Source organism: Volvox carteri, assembly GCF_000143455.1.
Source record: "Volvox carteri f. nagariensis unplaced genomic scaffold VOLCAscaffold_7, whole genome shotgun sequence".
NCBI classification, from domain to species: domain Eukaryota; kingdom Viridiplantae; phylum Chlorophyta; class Chlorophyceae; order Chlamydomonadales; family Volvocaceae; genus Volvox; species Volvox carteri.
In genome coordinates this window covers 1,810,976-1,829,267 of record NW_003307550.1, presented here as the reverse complement: position 1 = coordinate 1,829,267, position 18,292 = coordinate 1,810,976, and the positions used below count along the sequence as shown (strand labels likewise).

Genomic DNA, 18,292 nt, shown 5'->3' with positions numbered 1-18,292 from the left:
GATACAAGTACTCCAGATCCCTCGCGGGGTAATCTATTCGCGTATTGGTTTAGAGCCGTACATGTACGGCTTCAGTCAGTCAGCAACGGGACCAAGGACAATGGCTAACGGGAAGCCAGAGTACTTGCAGCTTATTTAACGGTGTACATAGTACCAGGACTCGATCGGCAGATGTAAGAGAGAGGCGGCCCTTACGCGACTTTCGGCTTTTCCATTTTCCTTATTCACTGCCTTACGCCTTTGGTCCGTCAGCGCATCTGATATTGCACTGTGATATCTCATAGGCTGGAACCTTCTTTCAGTTTACCTATCGTTACGTGTGCTTTGCTCTTTAGCCATGGATATTCCACCTAATCAAACGATTTACATAAACAACTTATATGAAAAGTTGGGCAAAGAAGGTTGGTGCTCTCCTAACAGTTGGCAATGGCGGCCTGGTGTTTCTCCGCTTACTTTGGAGTTCGGTTACATGTCGCATCGTCGGATAATATAGTTAACGGAGGTGCTGGGTGCCCATGCGCAGAGCTTAAGAAATGCCTCTACGCTATGTTTTCGCAATTTGGCCGGATCATGGACGTGGTGGCTATGAAGACTTATCGACTGCGTGGGCAAGCATGGGTGGTCTTCACGGACACGGCAGCAGCAACGAACGCCTTGAGAACAATGCAGGGGTTCCCGTTCTTTGACAAGCCTATCGTAAGTCAGCAGGGTTTGGGGAGGGTGATTCGAGCCAAGCCAGGCTATTAACCATTTGGATAAGCAGGATATGGGTTTGAAGGTTGGACAGCAGGTCACACACCATAATCGCGAGCACTGAGATAACCCGCCCCTTCAAATTGTGCAGCGGATAACGTACGCTAAGGGGAAGTCCGATGCGGTTGCAAAAGTGGATGGGACGTATAAGCCAGACAAGAAGCAGCGGGCGCAAAAGAACGCGGCAGCACGAGGTAAGGGGGCCTCGCCGGATGGGAGACCGACCGCATAGCACAATATCGATACCTGCATTTCCCTGCGGTCCATACCCGCCAACCAACGATTGCTGCGGCGAATGCGATGGCACCACAATCTATACTCCAATCGAACAGTGATTTTTCACGTGGAACTGATGCGGTCACGGTTGGGATTCCCTACTTCGTTTAGGGCCTTATGCCCCCGCTGACAATTATGCACATGTGAGGTCACATTATTTATCCTAGACAATGCTCGTAACACATTACTTCACACGGAATTTCCCTTCGTCATTTGTCGTCAGCACTATAAACAATGGTCGCTTCGATTCGTGCCATGTAGAGGCGATGCTCAAAAGGCCAACCGGGGGCAAGGCGGCGGGAGCTTCAGTCGGGGGCGGCTCGGTAAGCAAAGCTGGGCGCGCAAGCTAACCTGGACGAGCTGTTCCTGCATGGGGCAGTTGATGATGTGCATTTTCCCCTGGGTGACTGGCTTCAAGCGCGCTGTGACGCAGTGCCATCTTTGAGTGCTTTGGGTCCAGCTGACGCCGAGGTGTCTGGGGCCCCGGAACGTACAGGCACAGGGCGCTGGCGGAGGCAGCGGCCTGGCGAATGCCCCCAACAAGATTCTCTTCGTCCAGAACCTGCCAGAGAATTCGAACGAAGCCATGCTGGGTATGTTATTCCAGCAGTTCCCGGGCTTCCGGGAGGTACGCATGGTGGAGGCGCGACCCGGCATTGCCTTCGTCGAGTAAGTTTCTCAAGGCATGCAACAGAGGTTTGATACTGGATTTTGCTAGGGTGGAATTACCATCAAGTTGAGGAGTTGCGAATGCTAAGCTCTGCGTGTGTATCTTGCCCCACATCGATCATCGTAAATACCGTTGTGAGGAACAAAAATCCGTTTCTTTTGGGGTTTGCTCCTTTTGTGGCTGTTTCCGGGCTCTTAGCACCGCAATCTATAAAACGCCTTAGAGTGGCGGTCTGGTACAGTTGCTCGCATTCATGCCGGCCTCCTTGCACGGTCAGGACAAAGGGTTGTGTAGCGCTTGTGTCCCCAACCTAGACACTGCAGCACCTCCCCGTGTGCCTTTCGACACTTCAAAACGCGTGTGCCAATTTTGCATGCAGGTTCGAGAACGACATGCAGTCTACAACAGCGATGCAAGGCTTGCAGGGCTTCAAGATTACGCCGGCAAACGCGATGAACATATCTTACGCAAAGCAGTAATTCTGATGCGATGTGTGCATCCACACCATTGCACGGATGTGCAATAGTACCCCGAATTGTGCGTTCCGCCACAATAGAAACGTATGAGCATAAAAACCTTGCTGACATGTCCGTACAGTCTCGTACAGCCATGCTGTGTCCGACAAGGGTGATGCGTATTGCAACGGGTCACAAGATTGCGGTCAGTTAGCGTCGTTATCAAGACTCAATGAATGATGGTCTGGTGACGAGGCGTGTAACCGTGTGTAAAATGCACAAAATACGCTCCTTATGTTGCCATAACGTAAGCAATGTCAAGCAACAGCTGCGTCAAACCCTAAGCAACGTCAAGCAACAGCTAACGGCAGAATTACATCAACATGCCAAAACTCTGCAGGAATGGAAAGCCTAATACTTCATTGAATTAATAACGCGAAATCTCTTTCATGGGTACCAAACTAGCGCGGATATGTGTATCCTGCCCTTGGAAACGTTGTGTTACGCTCAGGAGAGACCTCCCTTGGACAGGCCACCGCGCGACAGATTCACAAAGAAGGATGCTCGTGACATACTTAAGGCCTCGACGGAGATTGCCTAGATAAGGCCTTATTATCGATTGCTTTTAGACAACGTAGAAAACCATTTTACGTAGCTCGGTTCATACCGCCACAAGCGTTCGCAGGCTCATGCCCCCATCAGTGCACCAACTTCTTGTTCATTTTATGTTATTTAAGCCAAGCGGGTGCCCCGACGGGAACGTTCAAGACATCGCGTGCAAAGCTTCCCCAAAATATTCACAGCAGGCGCTGCACAATTCAGCCCCACAACTTAGCATATGGGGTCTGACGCGACGTGGCGTTGGGAAAGGATGTAGCCAAGAAGGGATCCAATAATCGTATAGTCAGCAAGTCTCTAGCGGACCGCGCTTGCTATGTAGGCGGCGGCGTCAGGCGTGGGCTACAGGACCCATCCTGGCGCTGCGCCCATCACCGACGGCAAAATGGGCTCCGCAGCCCCTCCTCTCACACTGCCAACCCTGCAATATAGAAACTCTCAAACATCACCCGCCTGCGTTGCGATAAATCAAACCACAAGAAGAAATTCCATCGCTTTTCCTCGTCAGTCCTCCGTCTGAAGGTCTAGATTGTACAGCAGGCTGCTGTCGTACAATACGCAGCCGCCCACGCCCTTCTCAGTTGCGCGCGCTACGCCGCCACGCCGCGGTGCGGCCGCATTGTTACCTCCTGCCCCCGGGCCCGGTGCATATGTCGGCGGCGCCGCGGCAACGGTCGCGCCTACCTGGGTAGACGGCACGCTGCCGCTGCTCTTTCCGAATAACCCATCTCCGCTGGCTGACATGGGGCTGCCCGGCGGCGCCTCCGGCTGCTGGCCCGCCAAGTTAGAAATTGCCGGTGACGGGTGGGAATTGAACCTCGCCACCGCGTTGTGCTCAGACGACACAGATTGCTGTCGTGCCAGCTGCTGGGCAGCAGCCACTGTGGGCGCCTGCACCGCCACACCAGCCGCTACCACGGCGTTGTGAGAATTGCTGGACGTAGGACGACTATCAGAGTGCTGCTGCTGTTGGTGCTGCTGGTGCTGCTGCTGGCTGACCCCGTCCACGACCATTAAATGCAGCGCGCTGTGTTGTTGCCCTGGCCTCCCGCGCAACGGTACGTTCTGCTGGTGCTGCGACAGCTGCGGATGACAGGAGGCCCCTCCATTCGCCGGCACTTGCCCCAGCATCTGAACAGCTGCTGGCGAGGCTTGCAGTTGCCCTGGTGGCGTCTGCATCATCACCATCGGGGCCCCCTGCAGTTGCGGATGTGCCCTGCCCTGCTGGGACCCCAGTGGGCTGCTCCCGTTGGCACTGGCCATGGGCCCCGCCAAGTGCTGCGCTACGACGGGGTGCGGTGGCGGCGGTGGACCCGACACAGCTCCCACATCCGTTCCTACAGGCGCAGGGGACTGGCAGTCCGAGCTTTCCTCCTGCCCGCTTACGGATAGCGCAGCGGTGATGATGGCATGGACCTCCTCGGGTGTCTGTCGGAGCTCACCTGTTGGGAGGGGGAATGGCCATGGGCGCGGTTAGGGACTTGTGTCTGGGGCAACATTACTCCTGACCGGTAGCTGGTGCCAAGCGTATCCCCGAAGCACCCGACCTTTCCTGCCTGTCTGGCTGTGTGCGGTGCCTGAGAAGGGCGACACTGTACTGAACGGGCATTCGCTGCCAGAGGGTGCTCTTCACAGCCCACCTACCGTGGGCCCCCCAAACGCAGCACCCCTCACCAAGATTACCCCACAATCGCCACCAACACTACCACCATCACCATCACCACCAACGGCCGCCGGACAACGACTGCCATCATGCAACCCCCCAACACTAACCGAAATCAATCTCCCCCCTCCCCCGCACATACTCGCCTACGGGGTGCTCCATGGACAGGTACGCCGCGTTCAGCAGCAGTGCGCCCGGCGGCAGCTTATCCTGGAACCAGGGGTGCGCCATGATGGCAGGCAGCTTGCACCGCTGACTGGGAGCAGACACCAGTATGTGGTGCACCAGATCCATAGCCTGGGGGTACAGCTCCTCGGCACCGAGGGGAACCTGCGCCCGCGGCGGCCACACAGCAGCAGTTACCAGTCACAGGCGGTCCCAAGGCCACCAGGGCGGTCCACAAGAAGTATCTTCTTGTGGACCACAGGACATCACGGATATCTGTTACGCGACAACCTTGGGGAAAGACGAACCACGAACGAGTGAAGCTGCTGCCTTTACGGGACCCCCCCCTCCAGCCCCAACACAACAACGCAAAAGAAGCGTATTACTATCCACCGCACTGGTAGCGCTGGTAACCTCAATAAGAGGCGCTCACCGCAACCCGTAAGCTTGCGGAGAAGGGTGTAAACCGCTTTCATCTTATCAACCCCGCCGCACACAGGCGATGACCTCTGTGCTGCCCCTCCTCCTCACCATCCACCTTTCTGCCACCGGGGGCCGTTATGTGCTCACGCCACCGCCCGCCAACCTCCTGCTTCGCCCCCCCGGGCCCACCTGGACGTTTCCGCGCACGGCGTTCTCTATGAGCTTCATGACCTGAGCACACGGGTCATGAAAAAATGCAAAAAGATGAAAAGATTGCCCATGATGATGAAAAAGGAACGGAACCGGCCGATTCTGGAATAAACCGAGCGGCTCTTAGGGTAACGACAGGATGCGATAGGTCGCAATACCGAAGGTCTTGATGTGAGTACAGCTGCACGGCTTGTCCTTTCCAAAGCACTCGACGGCGGCCTCACTCCGTGGCGGTTCCCTCCGGAACAACTCCCCCCTGGAGCAACGTCATCGCCAGTGACATGTCCCTGCCAATAAGCCCTACCAGGGCCCAAGCCAACAGCTGTCGCCGGCACCACCGCCGCCAGCACCACAACCGTCGGCACCACCACCGCCAGCACCACAACCGTCGGCACCACCACCGTCGGCACCACAACCGTCGGCACCACCACCGTCGGCACCAACCCCCAGTCGCTGCACACACGGCCACTCACTTGTGCATGTTTGCGTTGTTGCGTGTCCTCCATAGACAGAAAGGGGTGGCATCCAAACAGCATGACGAACAGGACCACGCCGCACGACCACACGTCGGCTGCCTCGGCGTCATATACCTGCTTGCGTACGGGAACGGAACGGAGCAACACATCCTCAACGAGCAGCTCGCACCATAAACAGACAAAAGTAGTCCGCCGTTCCAAACAAATGAAAACCAAGCCCCGGGTAGGGCCCCATCCCTTCTCCACTTCGCATCTCTGACACCTCACTACACCATACCACACCACACCACACACGCACTCAACCCCGAGCAAACCTAGGAACTCTAAATCCAACCCTGCAGGGAAATATGCCGGGCAGGTCCGTGAGGTGGTACGCGGGGTCGCCCCACTCCGCCAGGAGGAGGGGTCCTTGGTTCGCTTCACATCACTGGGAAATCCGCGGGCGGGCGGCGGAGGGCGAGGCGGCCGCAAGGCCTTGAATGGTCCAAAATCGCGAAACGCCCACAGCCCACACACACACACGTGCGATGCGTTCAAGCCTCCGTGTCGACGTATGCCCAAAAGCAGTCGCTGTTGGCAGACCCACGCAGGTACGCACTACACATCGCCACTGCGTTCTGCCGTTCTCGCCTGGCCGGGCACGTTGGTGAAGATCTCCGGGGCGGTGAACAAGGCCGTGCCAATCTGGGTCTGCGGCTCCGAGTCATCGAACTTGTCCTTGGAGAAGCCGAAGTCGCACAGCTTCACCAGCGGCAGGTGCCCCTCCTTGTGGTTGGAGAGGACGAGGAGGAGGACGAGGAAACGAAATAAAGTGAGGGTTGGGTTCGGTGAAGAAGAGGTTCATCATTGGGACTTAGTGCAGAAGGCAGCGGCGGTGGTGTCGGCATTGCCGGAGAGGAAGTATTGGCGCGAGGAGCTCAAACACACCCAAACACACACACACACCCAAACACACACACAGGGAAGATGTGTGTATATGTCCCAAGTCAGGTCCACGGGGAGCGGAGTAAATGTATATTTTTGTATGTGTGTATGTGTGTATGCTGTTGCCGTTGCCGTTGCCGATGCGGACCAGGTCCGGCCGGGTTGGGAAAAACCGCGACAACGACGACGACGATGATGAAGATGGTGATGGCGATGATGACGATAATGCTGCTGCTGCTGCTGCTGCTGCTGCTGCTGATGATGATGGGCTTTGGATAACGACCTCGGCCACATGAGCACAGCCAAGCAGCCCCAGTCGGGTGAGACGCTGTGGATACTGGAGCTGAGCTTTCGGTGGCGGCTTCTTGGTAGGGACAGGGACAGGTAGCGCCCTTGGGCAGCGTTCCATGCATAAGCTGATAAGGAGTGCATATAGAGCTGCGAAAGCCGGAGAATTCATTTGCTATGACTGATTCAAAGCTCCTGCCAGCCACTGGAGCTCTGCGCTGTGACCTCTCCTTTTGCGCACTAAGGGTGCCGCTATACCCCTGTGCGGCTCTACCTTCGTTCCTGTGCCGACAGAGATTTCATTTGCCTGGTACCACCTGCTGCTTGCAGCGGGACCTGCGCACATTCCAACTGCCGCCGCTGACCTGCAGTAAGATGTTCGCCAGCTTGATGTCCCGATTGACTTTTCCTTTCTTGTGGCAAAAGTCGACGGCAATCACAAGCTGCTGGAAGATAAACCGCGCCACGTCTTCGGGCAGCTTGCCCCCAGCCGCCTGCGGGGGAGATGGGAAGCCGAGCGGGAGTCACGCCCCACCGCCTCACGTCTGCAAGAGCATCGACTGGCGGAAGCCCGCCGCTTCCCCATCACCACGAGGGCTGCAGCAGAAGTAGCAGCAGCGGCAGCAGCGTCGTGTTGGTTTCTTAATTGAGCGTACATACCTCAAGGTAGTGCTGCAAATTCGTTCCGTTGACGTACTCCATCACAACCGCCAAGTACGACGGCGTTAAGAAGACCTCGTGGAACTCCACGATGTGAGGATGCTTGCACAAAGACAGCTGCTGGTGGTTTAAGGTTTCGCGCAGAACATACTTGTAGAACCCCCGACTCCATCCCCGGTCAATATATCTGAGTAACCCGGGGGCGAATGGGGGGAAAAGAGAAGCGGCAACAGCAACAGGCGACGCGCACTGCCCACCGTAAAATTCGCGTGTGCCACGTGGTGCGCTACGCTCGGGTAAAGGCTGTAGCCTTAGAAGCACTCTTGGAGGTAAATGCCACTTTACCCCAAGACGCACAACCTCAGTTATTTCGAAGCCCCAATGAGTCAGGGCATTGATGCCCCACGGAAAAGCATCTCTAAACTGAATTCGTGGTGCAAAGTCATAAAAAATACATCTTTCAAAGATAGATGTGGTTGACATGCAAAGCAGACTCACTTGATAGCTACGCTTTGCTTATGTAAGTTGTCATACGCCAGCTGCACGAAGCCCTGACCACCTCTGCCCAAGAATTTAATAGTCTGGAACCTTGGGGCGGAAAAGGCATCCCATGCTCGTGAAGGTTGTTGCCCGGTAGTCTGTTGGTGAGGCGCTGGCGTCGGCACGTTCATTCCTACGCATTGAACCTACACGTTGATTATTGTAACGTCATAACAAGATTACCTAGAACAGATAGAGGTAATGCTGTTTGACGAGGGTTTCCGAATGCTTACAAATATGCATAGCATGCAGTACTCAGACACTGTTTTGGTGGTTTTGCATCATGGCATATGGCTCGCATGACGAAGCACAGTAAATATTACACAGATCAAATGCCCAAGACTCCCGCTCAAAGCAGCCTGGCGTGATCAGGGCCATTCAAGGATTGGGGCAGCCTGAGGCAGCCTGAGGCAGCCTGAGGCAGCCTGAGGCAGCCTTCGGGCAGCCTTGCGCCCAATCCTGAATGAAGCCTTACCATTTCTTAACAGCAATCAGCAGGAGCTTATGCCAGTTCATAGCTGCATCATGGGTTTCCATGTAGTAATACAGGAGGACTGCATCGCCCATATGTCGGTGGAGGAGTCAGGTAGTGACAGTAAACGTAGCGTCAGTAAACGTCTCCCAAGTGAAATGCCAAAGTGATTCGCCCTGAGGAGGCCCAGGTCTTGCAGCTTCCCTTCACGAACCTCCAAGCGGCTATTCGTGCGCTGTTAGGCTTCCTTTGTAGTCCCATGTAACAGGGTCCGTGGGGTCTGGCGGGGAGCGCTGGTTTGGGACCTTTTTGGTTCTTTGGGACTCAGCCACCTCTCGTCAGTTTACACGTCGAATAGCATGCAGGGCGGGTTGCCTCTACAGAGCGTGCTGCTGAAGTGTCCACGAAGGTTATTGAGGGCTTGGGTGGTTGGTCAGGTGGTTTGGCCGCCCAGCAGAAATATCCATTGGACTTCAGTGTCGCATGTTCGCCAACGTCCACCGGTGCCGCTAACCTTCTTTGGTCCGCTAGCCATGGGGCGTCCCCCCATGGTGCTTGTCCATGACGGATCGCACCACAATAAGTACCAACTGTGATACCAACTGTGTGCTGTGAGGGGCAGAGCCGCACCAAGTCGCTCTCGGCTGTTCGCAAAGCACCGACCCGCACAGCCTGGCACCCCACCCAACCGCTAGGCCAACGCTCAGAGTCTGGCAGCGAAGCGGCGACAGCTGCTTTACTCTAATAGCGAACCTGATAAGGCATTTCCCTTGGACATCAACTGAACCCGCAAAGCCAAAGACGTCTTGTGCGCTGCATGTAGTGTAGCGAGATGGTATGGACGTATGGTTACATCATGTAGCAGCCCGTGTTGTAACCGGCCATGGTAATTTGCAACCCGTGGCATCGGTGCAGCCCCCTTGTGCTCTACAAGGTATGCTCCTCCACTGCGCATATAGGGGTCCACAAAGTGAAGTGTACAATGTAAGTCAAGGCATTGCCCTGCACCCATGTCGCTTGCGGAGTCCAAGGACTCATAATGGGCCATGCCTCACAACTCCTCACACATCCGCTCCCCAAAAGCGCCTACGTTAATCCCAACCAACCATCACCAAAAAGGCCGTTGCAGAGTCCATGCCACCAAATTGTATAAAAAAATTGGCAAACAGTTCTCAACGGTCGCGTCATCAAGGTGAGTTCACGTCAACCTGTTCTCGTTCTCTAGAATATTGCGTTCCCGTGCAAGTGTCGTACAGCCCCAACGTGGATCACAGAGCACCGACACCCCGTTTTGACGTTATAGCCATGTTCCCTTCCAACACAAGCCGTTGGCGCTTTGCAGGATAAAATTAAAATGCCCCGCAGCTTGGATATTACGCACACATATGGCCGCCCACCGCAACAGACACCAAGAAAATCTCACCACCGCCTCACCATGGTGAGTGGCCATCACCTAGCAACACAAGGGACTCAGTCGACATGGATAAGCACGTCTTCCATTCACGCCATCTTCTTCCTCAACAGGCCATGCGAACCTGGTGCATCACGTCTGTGCAGTTTTTCAGCGTAATCGCCACCGCTGCTGCTCGTGCCTGGGGGGTCTCCTGATTCGCTGCCATGCGCAGAGTTTGAAGATAACCCAATTCTCGCGAGTTCATGGGTATCCATGGAGCGCCTCTGGTGATTTGGCCGATTCGCTGCCGTAATTGAGCGCGCTTCAAGTACAGCCAGGTGTGCTGCAAGGGAAGCAACAAGAGTGGCGTCAGGGGATTCAGAATCCTATGCCCCTCGGCGAAGGCAGGGGACAAACGTGTTTATGTCAAAGAGAACAACCAGAAAGGATCGAACAGGTGCACTGGCGCCGGTTACCAAATGTGCAATCCCCGATTGCCAGTCACAGGGTTAAGATGTGGGTCGCCGGTTGCCAAATGAAGTACGGCATGGTTGTGGCGCTGTGGCCATGAGTTGGCCAAGGAAGTTGTGAAGTCATGTGTGTCGGCAATATGTGCATGGGGGCAAGTACTGACAGCACTAGCATGCGAGCGTAGGTAAGACATCCGTCCATCAAAGCCGGGTACTAACCGTTCTTGTCGGCCCGGTTTCCCATATCGATGATAATCCACAACACTATTGACACCGCCATGACTATGGTACTGACAATGAGCATGAGCCCCTCCTGGTACGGTATGTCCATTCCTGAGGTACGGATGGCGGGGAGAAAGGGATGGTCCTTGGGAATCAGTGCAGTCCCGCCATAATATTGGCACCGCCAGTTGGCACCACTGCGTTGTTAGATAAAAACCTATGTCCCGGCAGACTATATAAAGTTCAATAAACAGGCGTGGATGTGCCTGAACAGAGCTTGCGCAACGATTGCTAATGAGCTCGTAAGCATACCTGTCGTGAACCGGACGAAGTCGGCAACTCCTTGTCCCAAATTCACAACAAATACAGGAAGCGGTTTTGTGGGGAGAAAACCTTGCGGATTCATGCTTTCAATGTTGGAGTTGTATTCAAGATGCAGAACTCAAAGAGAGCCTTTAATAATACTTGGCCAAGAAACTCGATCTTTTTCCTTTGATTTAGGCCAGCTGCAACCTAGTTGGAAAACACTTTGCTATCCGTGTGCAATCTGTAGGTAGAGAGCGTCACTTACGCAAATGGCAAGCAGGTTATCATACGTTTACTAATGTGTCCATGCACATATTAAGGATGACTATGTTTACCTAACGTACCTATGCACTTTGAGAGTGGTGCAACCCATCGCCATTGCGATGCTAAGCCGTACAAGTTATCACGGTTGTTTTCTGACGCCTTCCTGTACCGAAGGTTTCAAGCAATTACGGCCGCTATGGAAAGCGCACTTCTCAGCTAGGCTTGACCGGCTTGGCTGGAAGATAGGCATGGATTCAGCAATTCCAAGTAACCATCGATCCGTAACTTCCCTCCGCCAGACTTGACTTGTGGATGTCTGATGAAGCTAGCGGCCAAGAAACAGACTTCCTTGGAAACAACTCGGGAAGACATTATCATCGATGAAGGTCGACGACGGGCTGGTGGCTGCACCAGAGGGTTGCAGAAAGGGTCTAATCCCCCAATCCTGGGGGTTGGTAGTGGTCAACCATCCTCCCATCCTGGCTGGGGTGACCGACTCCCATCCCCCATCTTAAGGGCCAGTGCTAATCCCATCCCTCGAGACAGGTTTCCCATCCTGCCAGCCAGGGTCCCATCCCCAATCCCTTCGGCCAGGGTTTCCAATCCCATCCTGCAGCTGTGTCCCCCCAATCCTCATCCTGCCAGCCAGGGTCCCTTTCCCAACCCTTCGACCAGGGCCATCCCCATCCTGCAGCTGTGTTCACAACCGAAAGCTGTCAGCCAGGGTCCCATCCCCATCCCTTGCCAGCTACAAACCTACTCCTTACGTTTACACAGGTGCTGCAATATCGGCTTTCTCTTTAGGCGTAATCAGGGGAATGACCAGGGTTATTTTGTATTTCCGCGAGGTATTTTTCTCTTGCTCTATGGCTTTTTTCCCCTAGCGTCAAATTCCGAAGCAGACTGAAGCGACAAACGCTCTTTGAAGCGGATCTCGGCCGAGGGAGAACTCGCAGCACAGATGTTTATGCTGTGGTTAGTATGGCAGAACAAACAAGGGTGTTCTGTCAAAATGTCCATGGTTTGGAACGCGGGATGATGAAGAAGGACCGCGTGCACCAATGGTTCACCCCCAGCATAGGTGGTCAGCTGCACAGTCGGGCACCAATATTTCACGTTTGATACGCCAAAGCGCAATGACAAACAGCCCGATAAGCTTATGATAAGCCAGGCGTTCCGATTGGAATGCTTTGAGTCGACTTGGACAACTGCGCAAGATTTGCTCCTATGTACTACGACATTTTGTCCCATGCGCAGAGTTGCGTGGAGTTGCGCCACAACGAAACAATGAAAACTGGAAATTTTCTCAGGATTGTGCATACTGGCTTCGGGATGCGGTACGGCATGATGTGCCCGGCCGTCTTCCCGGCCAGCATGTGATTTCACCGCCAGTAGGGACCGCAGTATACACACAAACGTTCTGGCCTTGTTCACAGTGTCCTGCTCTGCTTTGGAAACTCTGCTTTGGAAAGCGAACACTTTGTTTAGCGCAAATTACAAAGGACTGCTCACGAATGACTGGCCCTATTTACCTTTTGCTAGCAGGAGGCGATTTGCTTGTTGATGATGTATTCTGGAAATCTGTTAGCATGGTTTTGTAGGCAAATAGGGCCGTTCATCCGTGAACAGCTGTTTGTCAAACAGCTCGACGATCTTTCATTATCTCCTCTGTTAAGGCATATGTTGGAGCATACGTTGGTGCCGTGGATGTGCGTGGGCCGGACAAGGTAAGAATGTTGTTCTGACTGTGGAAGTAAGGACCTCTATCAAAATGTTTCCAAACGTCGTCAACGGGCCTTCCACCCTTCTTCTGAGCAGAAACACAGTCAATCTCTATGACTTTGGCAGCCCCCAGGTCGGGGCCAGTGGTTGCTGACATTTGACTTAATCTAATAACTCCATAGTGTAAAACGCAGTCTTTAAATGGCAAACGCATGCCTGAAATCTGTTTTTGGCTTTCCGCCGTACAGCAAACGCGGAAATGCGGATTCTCTTTCTACACTTCCGCCAATCTGGGCTTCGCTGCGGAAAGCGTGACGAAACCTATTTCCGCAGGTTTCCGTTTCCGCAGGTTTCCGTATCGGCTCGTTCCCTGGGCTGGAGGCCCCTTGGCGTCCAAGCTGAAAAGTAAACTCGCAGCTCTGGGTTGTCCGTCGCCGCTGTCTGCCATCGCTGTCTGCCATCGATAATTGTCTTGGGGGGTTCAAATCCTCAAATGCCAAGCCCGAGGAATTCTTTGTATGACCATTTTTATAATGGTCAATAAACAATATAATATTGCTTATTGTTTTGGGGGTCAAATCCTCAAATCCCAATGGGATTTGGCCCGGAATTCCTTGGGAATTGATGGGGTCAAATTCCGAGATTGCGACCCCGTGAGGCCTGTGAGGTAAATGAATGCTTCTGTATTCGTCCGTTAGTAGCGTGAAGCTTTGAACACTCTTTGTACGGCAGATTCGGCACAATGTTTTGCCTCATTGCGATGTTGCCTGAAAATTTTGAACAGAAGGGATCACTGCTCATGCTGGTGCAGCAAGACATGTAACTTACATGTCTTGCTTACATCTCCTTGAAGGAGATGGCCTGGTCACAATCCAGCAGTCATATATCGACAATCTCAAGCTATGACAACTCGTTACATGTGTCTGTAATAAAAAAGGGACTTTGCGATGGTGTGGGGAGCTCTTTGAGTGGTGGGACTGTGGAAATCCAGTTTGTTTCGCCCGTAACAAGTTTGTTACGGGCGAAACAACGTCCCTCTGAAACGTTTGGATATGCCTATGCAACACATTTCCTCAATTTCATGAACTGCAAGTATTCTAATCCAACATCACCCCAATCTCAGTGTAAACTAGTCTCCAAATGTGCCTGCACAAGACTGTCACCCCTGTCACCCGGCATTCACATTGTCTTAACCTCCTCAAGCTTGTCGGGGTGTGACACGTGGGCATGAACCTTGTGACAATGGGCATTGTCACAAAGAAACTGGTTGCAATCAGAAATGCATTTTTGCTCATGCCAGGTTACCGACATCGGTTACCGATTACTGGGGACGGTTACCCATCTCGTTAACTGGACCCGTTAGGTCGGAACCGGGCCGGAACCGGCCTGGAGTATGCCAATGGGGCGGGATCCTGCACAGCGGTGGAAGCACGCAGAAGCACGCGGGTTTGGGCTTGGGAACGAAGTTTAGCAAGTTGACGGGCCTCAACACCAAGCGTGTGCTGCACAAGTTTTGCATATTCCTGAAACGATTTACCGTCACAGTCGGTCGCACATTCTCCTGAAAACTCAGCGGAAAGGCCGCGGATAAACCAGAAAATCCGATCAACCTCCCTTAAGTCAGGAATTGGTGCTATAAGGGCCTCGAAACGACTATGGTACGCGGCTACCGTTTTGTTTGCCCGCATCTGATGCTGCTCAGCAGCAAGCTTTTCTAGCGCTTCTAGTTCGCGCGTTTGAATCTGCGGGGCAAAACAAATTAATAGCGCCTCCAAAAGTTGCTCTGAAGTATATTGCAACCACGCGTTAGTCCAGTCATCATGCCAGGTTTTCGCGGCGCCTTCAAGAGCGTTAGCTAAAAATAAGCAACGGATACTGTCATGATTTCCGCCCCGCACGAAATCAAAATACTTCCGGACATCGCGGACGAAGGCGCGGACTCGTGGCGCAACTTCCCGCGATAATTCACTAAGCTTAATATCTGCAGGAATACTGAGCCTAGGTACCGGAATATTAATTCTGATCACCTCATCACTAGCCCCAGCGGGCAAGTCGCGCTCAGTAGCGACGTTGTTCCTTCCATCACCGGCGGTCGTCCCGGTGGCGCGACCCGCGATGTGTTCCACTGCAGGAATCGGAACATCGGATGAGGGATTATCCATATTTATCAATTGGTTACTGTTATTCAGGGCAATAGGCGGCGGCGGGACAGTTCCATTGGTCATATCGATAGCGGAGGGCAATCCCCAACGACTTCGCCTAGACTGCTCCATTTCCAACTATCCTGACCCAGATCAGGCAGACCGCGTACCCAAGTAAAGAGAACTGTCAATTTTTCTGGAAGTCTGTCCTAGCACCGAACGGGTGCTACGAAGCTCTTGACAGAGCCTCCGGCAAAGGGCAGGGACGTCTCTAAAATTGGAAGTCACCTATAGGCCGGGCCATCGCCTAATAGGTAGGACCGCGGAATATGTGGAGTATAGGTGATTTCGCGTATATGATCGTATACAACACACCTATAGGCGATCTGTTGTATACAGCATGGTCTATAGGCCTGTAGGCTATAGGTTATCATGTGTACGCAAGAAAAGCTGTGAGAGCCTATAATCGTTGTATAAAGGTATACCTTTATGTAGGCCGCTCGTATATACAGTGTTCGGGCCAAAGCTGCACTAGCTGCTGCGTGCGAAACACATTTGACCTCCCTTAAAATGCTGCAAACTATGAGGTCTGTGCATATGAAACGTATTGTATTCACCCTTCATGCCGAGGCACATGCATCGATGGAGCCCATGCATTGCCGTCAGGTACCCCTCGTCCCTAAGATCTACTGCTGTAACAACCACGCACACATACTGCTAGTAGTCATAAGAGCTGTAATTCCTGTGACCTCTGGTGTCCTGTTCGCGCCAGTTGCACTGCAAACGCTTCCACATGAACTGTTAAACTGTTTAAAATTTTCGTATTCTTAAGTATCGCGCGTGTGTATGCTTTGAAAATACAGAAGATGGAAAAGGTACGCTTACAGCGCTAGCCGTCAGCGATTTCTGGCTTACCAGGGTCTCAAGATCTAGGACCTCTTTTCCGAAAGCACTGAAAGGAGTTTTGCAACGTTATGTAATCTTTTCGGGGACTTTCCATGGACCTGCCGGCGAAGTAAGGGAATGATATGCGCACGCCGCCGAATAAGTAATTATCAGTAAATTGTTAACCTGCAGGTATCACGTTGAACTTCTTAATGCAATGCCAACATAAACCAAACAGGACAAGCCTACAACATGACTTCCAAAGGGTGGCATGTATGTTAGAAGCGCCCTGCATTCCGCTAAGGTACAGCTTGTTAGCTATTTGCACGGAACAGTCTTTTTTGCGTTCTTTTCAGAGTACCTCTTACACTGCTTGTCCTGCGCATCCTTTACATGTACTACGGCTAAGGGATCCCTTCCGGATGATGAAGAATGTGCTTTATGCTGGACCAATTACACATCACGATCAGCATCGATTAAGCGGCTCCAGGAGCTGGTACCAGCAGGTACCGGCCGGTGCTTAGGGCCCGATCCGCCGCCGGGAGGACGACTTCCTGAGGCAAACACGACGGACATCCCGAACGGTGCTTACATCCGTGTTATGGAAAATTGCTCTTACGTGTGTGGACCGGACGGATGGACAAGAGGCAACGTTTTGCATCACTTGTTTCTTGGCCGCAAGCAGCAACGTAGTGAAGGACACGGACGCGCATGCACAGGCCATGGAATGGTATGTCTAAATCATGGATGGCGACGTTCAACTCTCAGAATGGTGATTTCTGCCTTTGGGTTCAATTCTGAACCTGGAATGCTGCTGGCTCTGCCCGTACCGGAAAAGTGCTTTCCGGTACGGCGGTGCCAGGAGGTGGTATCTACGTCGTCTTAGGGGCAACCCTAAGACCAAGGGGATGAACGAATACATATACACTTTCTGTTTCTTGGCTGCAGCAAGTGTTGTCCTGGGCGCAACGTTGATGGCCTGATGCCGACGCGACCTCCTTTACGACAATGCTAGGCAAACGCAGCGGATGTTCATGAATTACTTAAGCGTTCATATTACTCGTCACAGCTTCAACGGCACTGTACTGGGCGGATGTAAGACGTGCGTTGGTGGACGCGATGGCCTTACGAAGGGGGAGAAAGACGCTTAGGAGATGCTTGGATTGTTATGTACAAGTCACAGACGGGGACGTTTAACTCTATGAATGTTGAATTTTAGCTACTGGTCGGGTTTTTTGAACTTCGCTGTTGTTGGTTCCGCCCGTACAGGAAAAGTGTCTTCTGATACGGCGGTCACAGCAGGTAGTATCCGCGTCGACTTGTATGCAAACCAAATACAACGAAACCAGGGGATGATATGACAGTTTTGGAATGCTTGTTTCTTGGCCGCAAGCAGCAGCATACTTAAATCGCGTTGGGCCATTTGCCCAGGCTGTCGCAAGGACGACAAGCCAGGCTAATGCAGCTGGTGTCCATGACGGGTTCATTACGTGCTGAATATGAAAGATTGCTACAAAGACTCTGGCCCTGACGAACGTAAAATGTGATGTTCGTAAGGAAGAAAACAGACGCATATCCAAGGCATGGAGCTGTTTGTAGGGAAACCGTAAATGAAGGTTTAAGGAACTGAACGATGAATTCTGCCGGTGTGGTCGGTTCTGGATCTCTTATGTTGCTCGTCACGCTCGTACGGAAAATGGGCATTTGTTGCAGGAGGGAGTCTGTGTGTCAAGTCGTAGTGGAACCTTTTTCAAAGGGGATGAGCACACACACAGCTTGCATTCCATGTTCACTAACGTCAGCCCACAGTAAGCTACTGGGCTAGACTTGGAGGGTCCGACCGGGGCAACTCGTTGCTGTGGACTTGTAGGCAAGTCAAGTAGGGCTATGGAATGCTAGGACAATGTTATTATGTTTGTGTTATAGGCTTGGGAAGGAATTCTTAAGCAATACGTTGAGTGGCTTTTCCGCCGGCGGGAGGACGACAATCCCATGCAAACAGGACGGATGTTCCGAATGTTGCTTACATTCATGTTGTCGAAGCTCGCGACGACGGCTCTGGACAGGACGGATGTCAAGTGTGCGTTGGTGGACGTGATGGCAACGTAGTGAAGGACACGGACGCGCATGCACAGGCCATGGAATGGTATGTCTAAATCATGGATGGCGACGTTCAACTCTCAGAATGGTGATTTCTGCCTTTGGGTTCAATTCTGAACCTGGAATGCTGCTGGCTCTGCCCGTACCGGAAAAGTGCTTTCCGGTACGGCGGTGTCAGGAGGTGGTATCTACGTCG

The 18,292-nt window shown here is 53.0% G+C and overlaps 2 protein-coding genes across 2 annotated transcripts; one reads left to right on the top strand and one right to left on the bottom strand.

The window, feature by feature from the left end:
- The first annotated feature begins 147 nt into the window (after positions 1 to 147).
- On the top strand, positions 148 to 2,439 carry VOLCADRAFT_103581 (uncharacterized protein). The gene is made up of 6 exons (XM_002947754.1): positions 148 to 401; positions 524 to 696; positions 845 to 947; positions 1,291 to 1,352; positions 1,526 to 1,698; positions 2,079 to 2,439. Exons 1-6 carry the CDS (start codon positions 338 to 340, stop codon positions 2,176 to 2,178), a joined length of 675 nt encoding a protein of 224 aa, XP_002947800.1. The 5' UTR covers positions 148 to 337; the 3' UTR covers positions 2,179 to 2,439.
- A 2,101-nt stretch (positions 2,440 to 4,540) lies between these two features.
- Positions 4,541 to 8,304, bottom strand: VOLCADRAFT_79817 (uncharacterized protein; the record flags this gene model as incomplete). Its single annotated transcript, XM_002947628.1, has 6 exons — positions 8,080 to 8,304; positions 7,582 to 7,768; positions 7,287 to 7,415; positions 6,352 to 6,474; positions 5,662 to 5,826; positions 4,541 to 4,747 (listed from the first exon to the last, which is right to left on the bottom strand). Exons 1-6 carry the CDS (start codon positions 8,250 to 8,252, stop codon positions 4,541 to 4,543), a joined length of 984 nt encoding a protein of 327 aa, XP_002947674.1. The 5' UTR covers positions 8,253 to 8,304.
- Between the last annotated feature and the right edge of the window lie 9,988 nt (positions 8,305 to 18,292).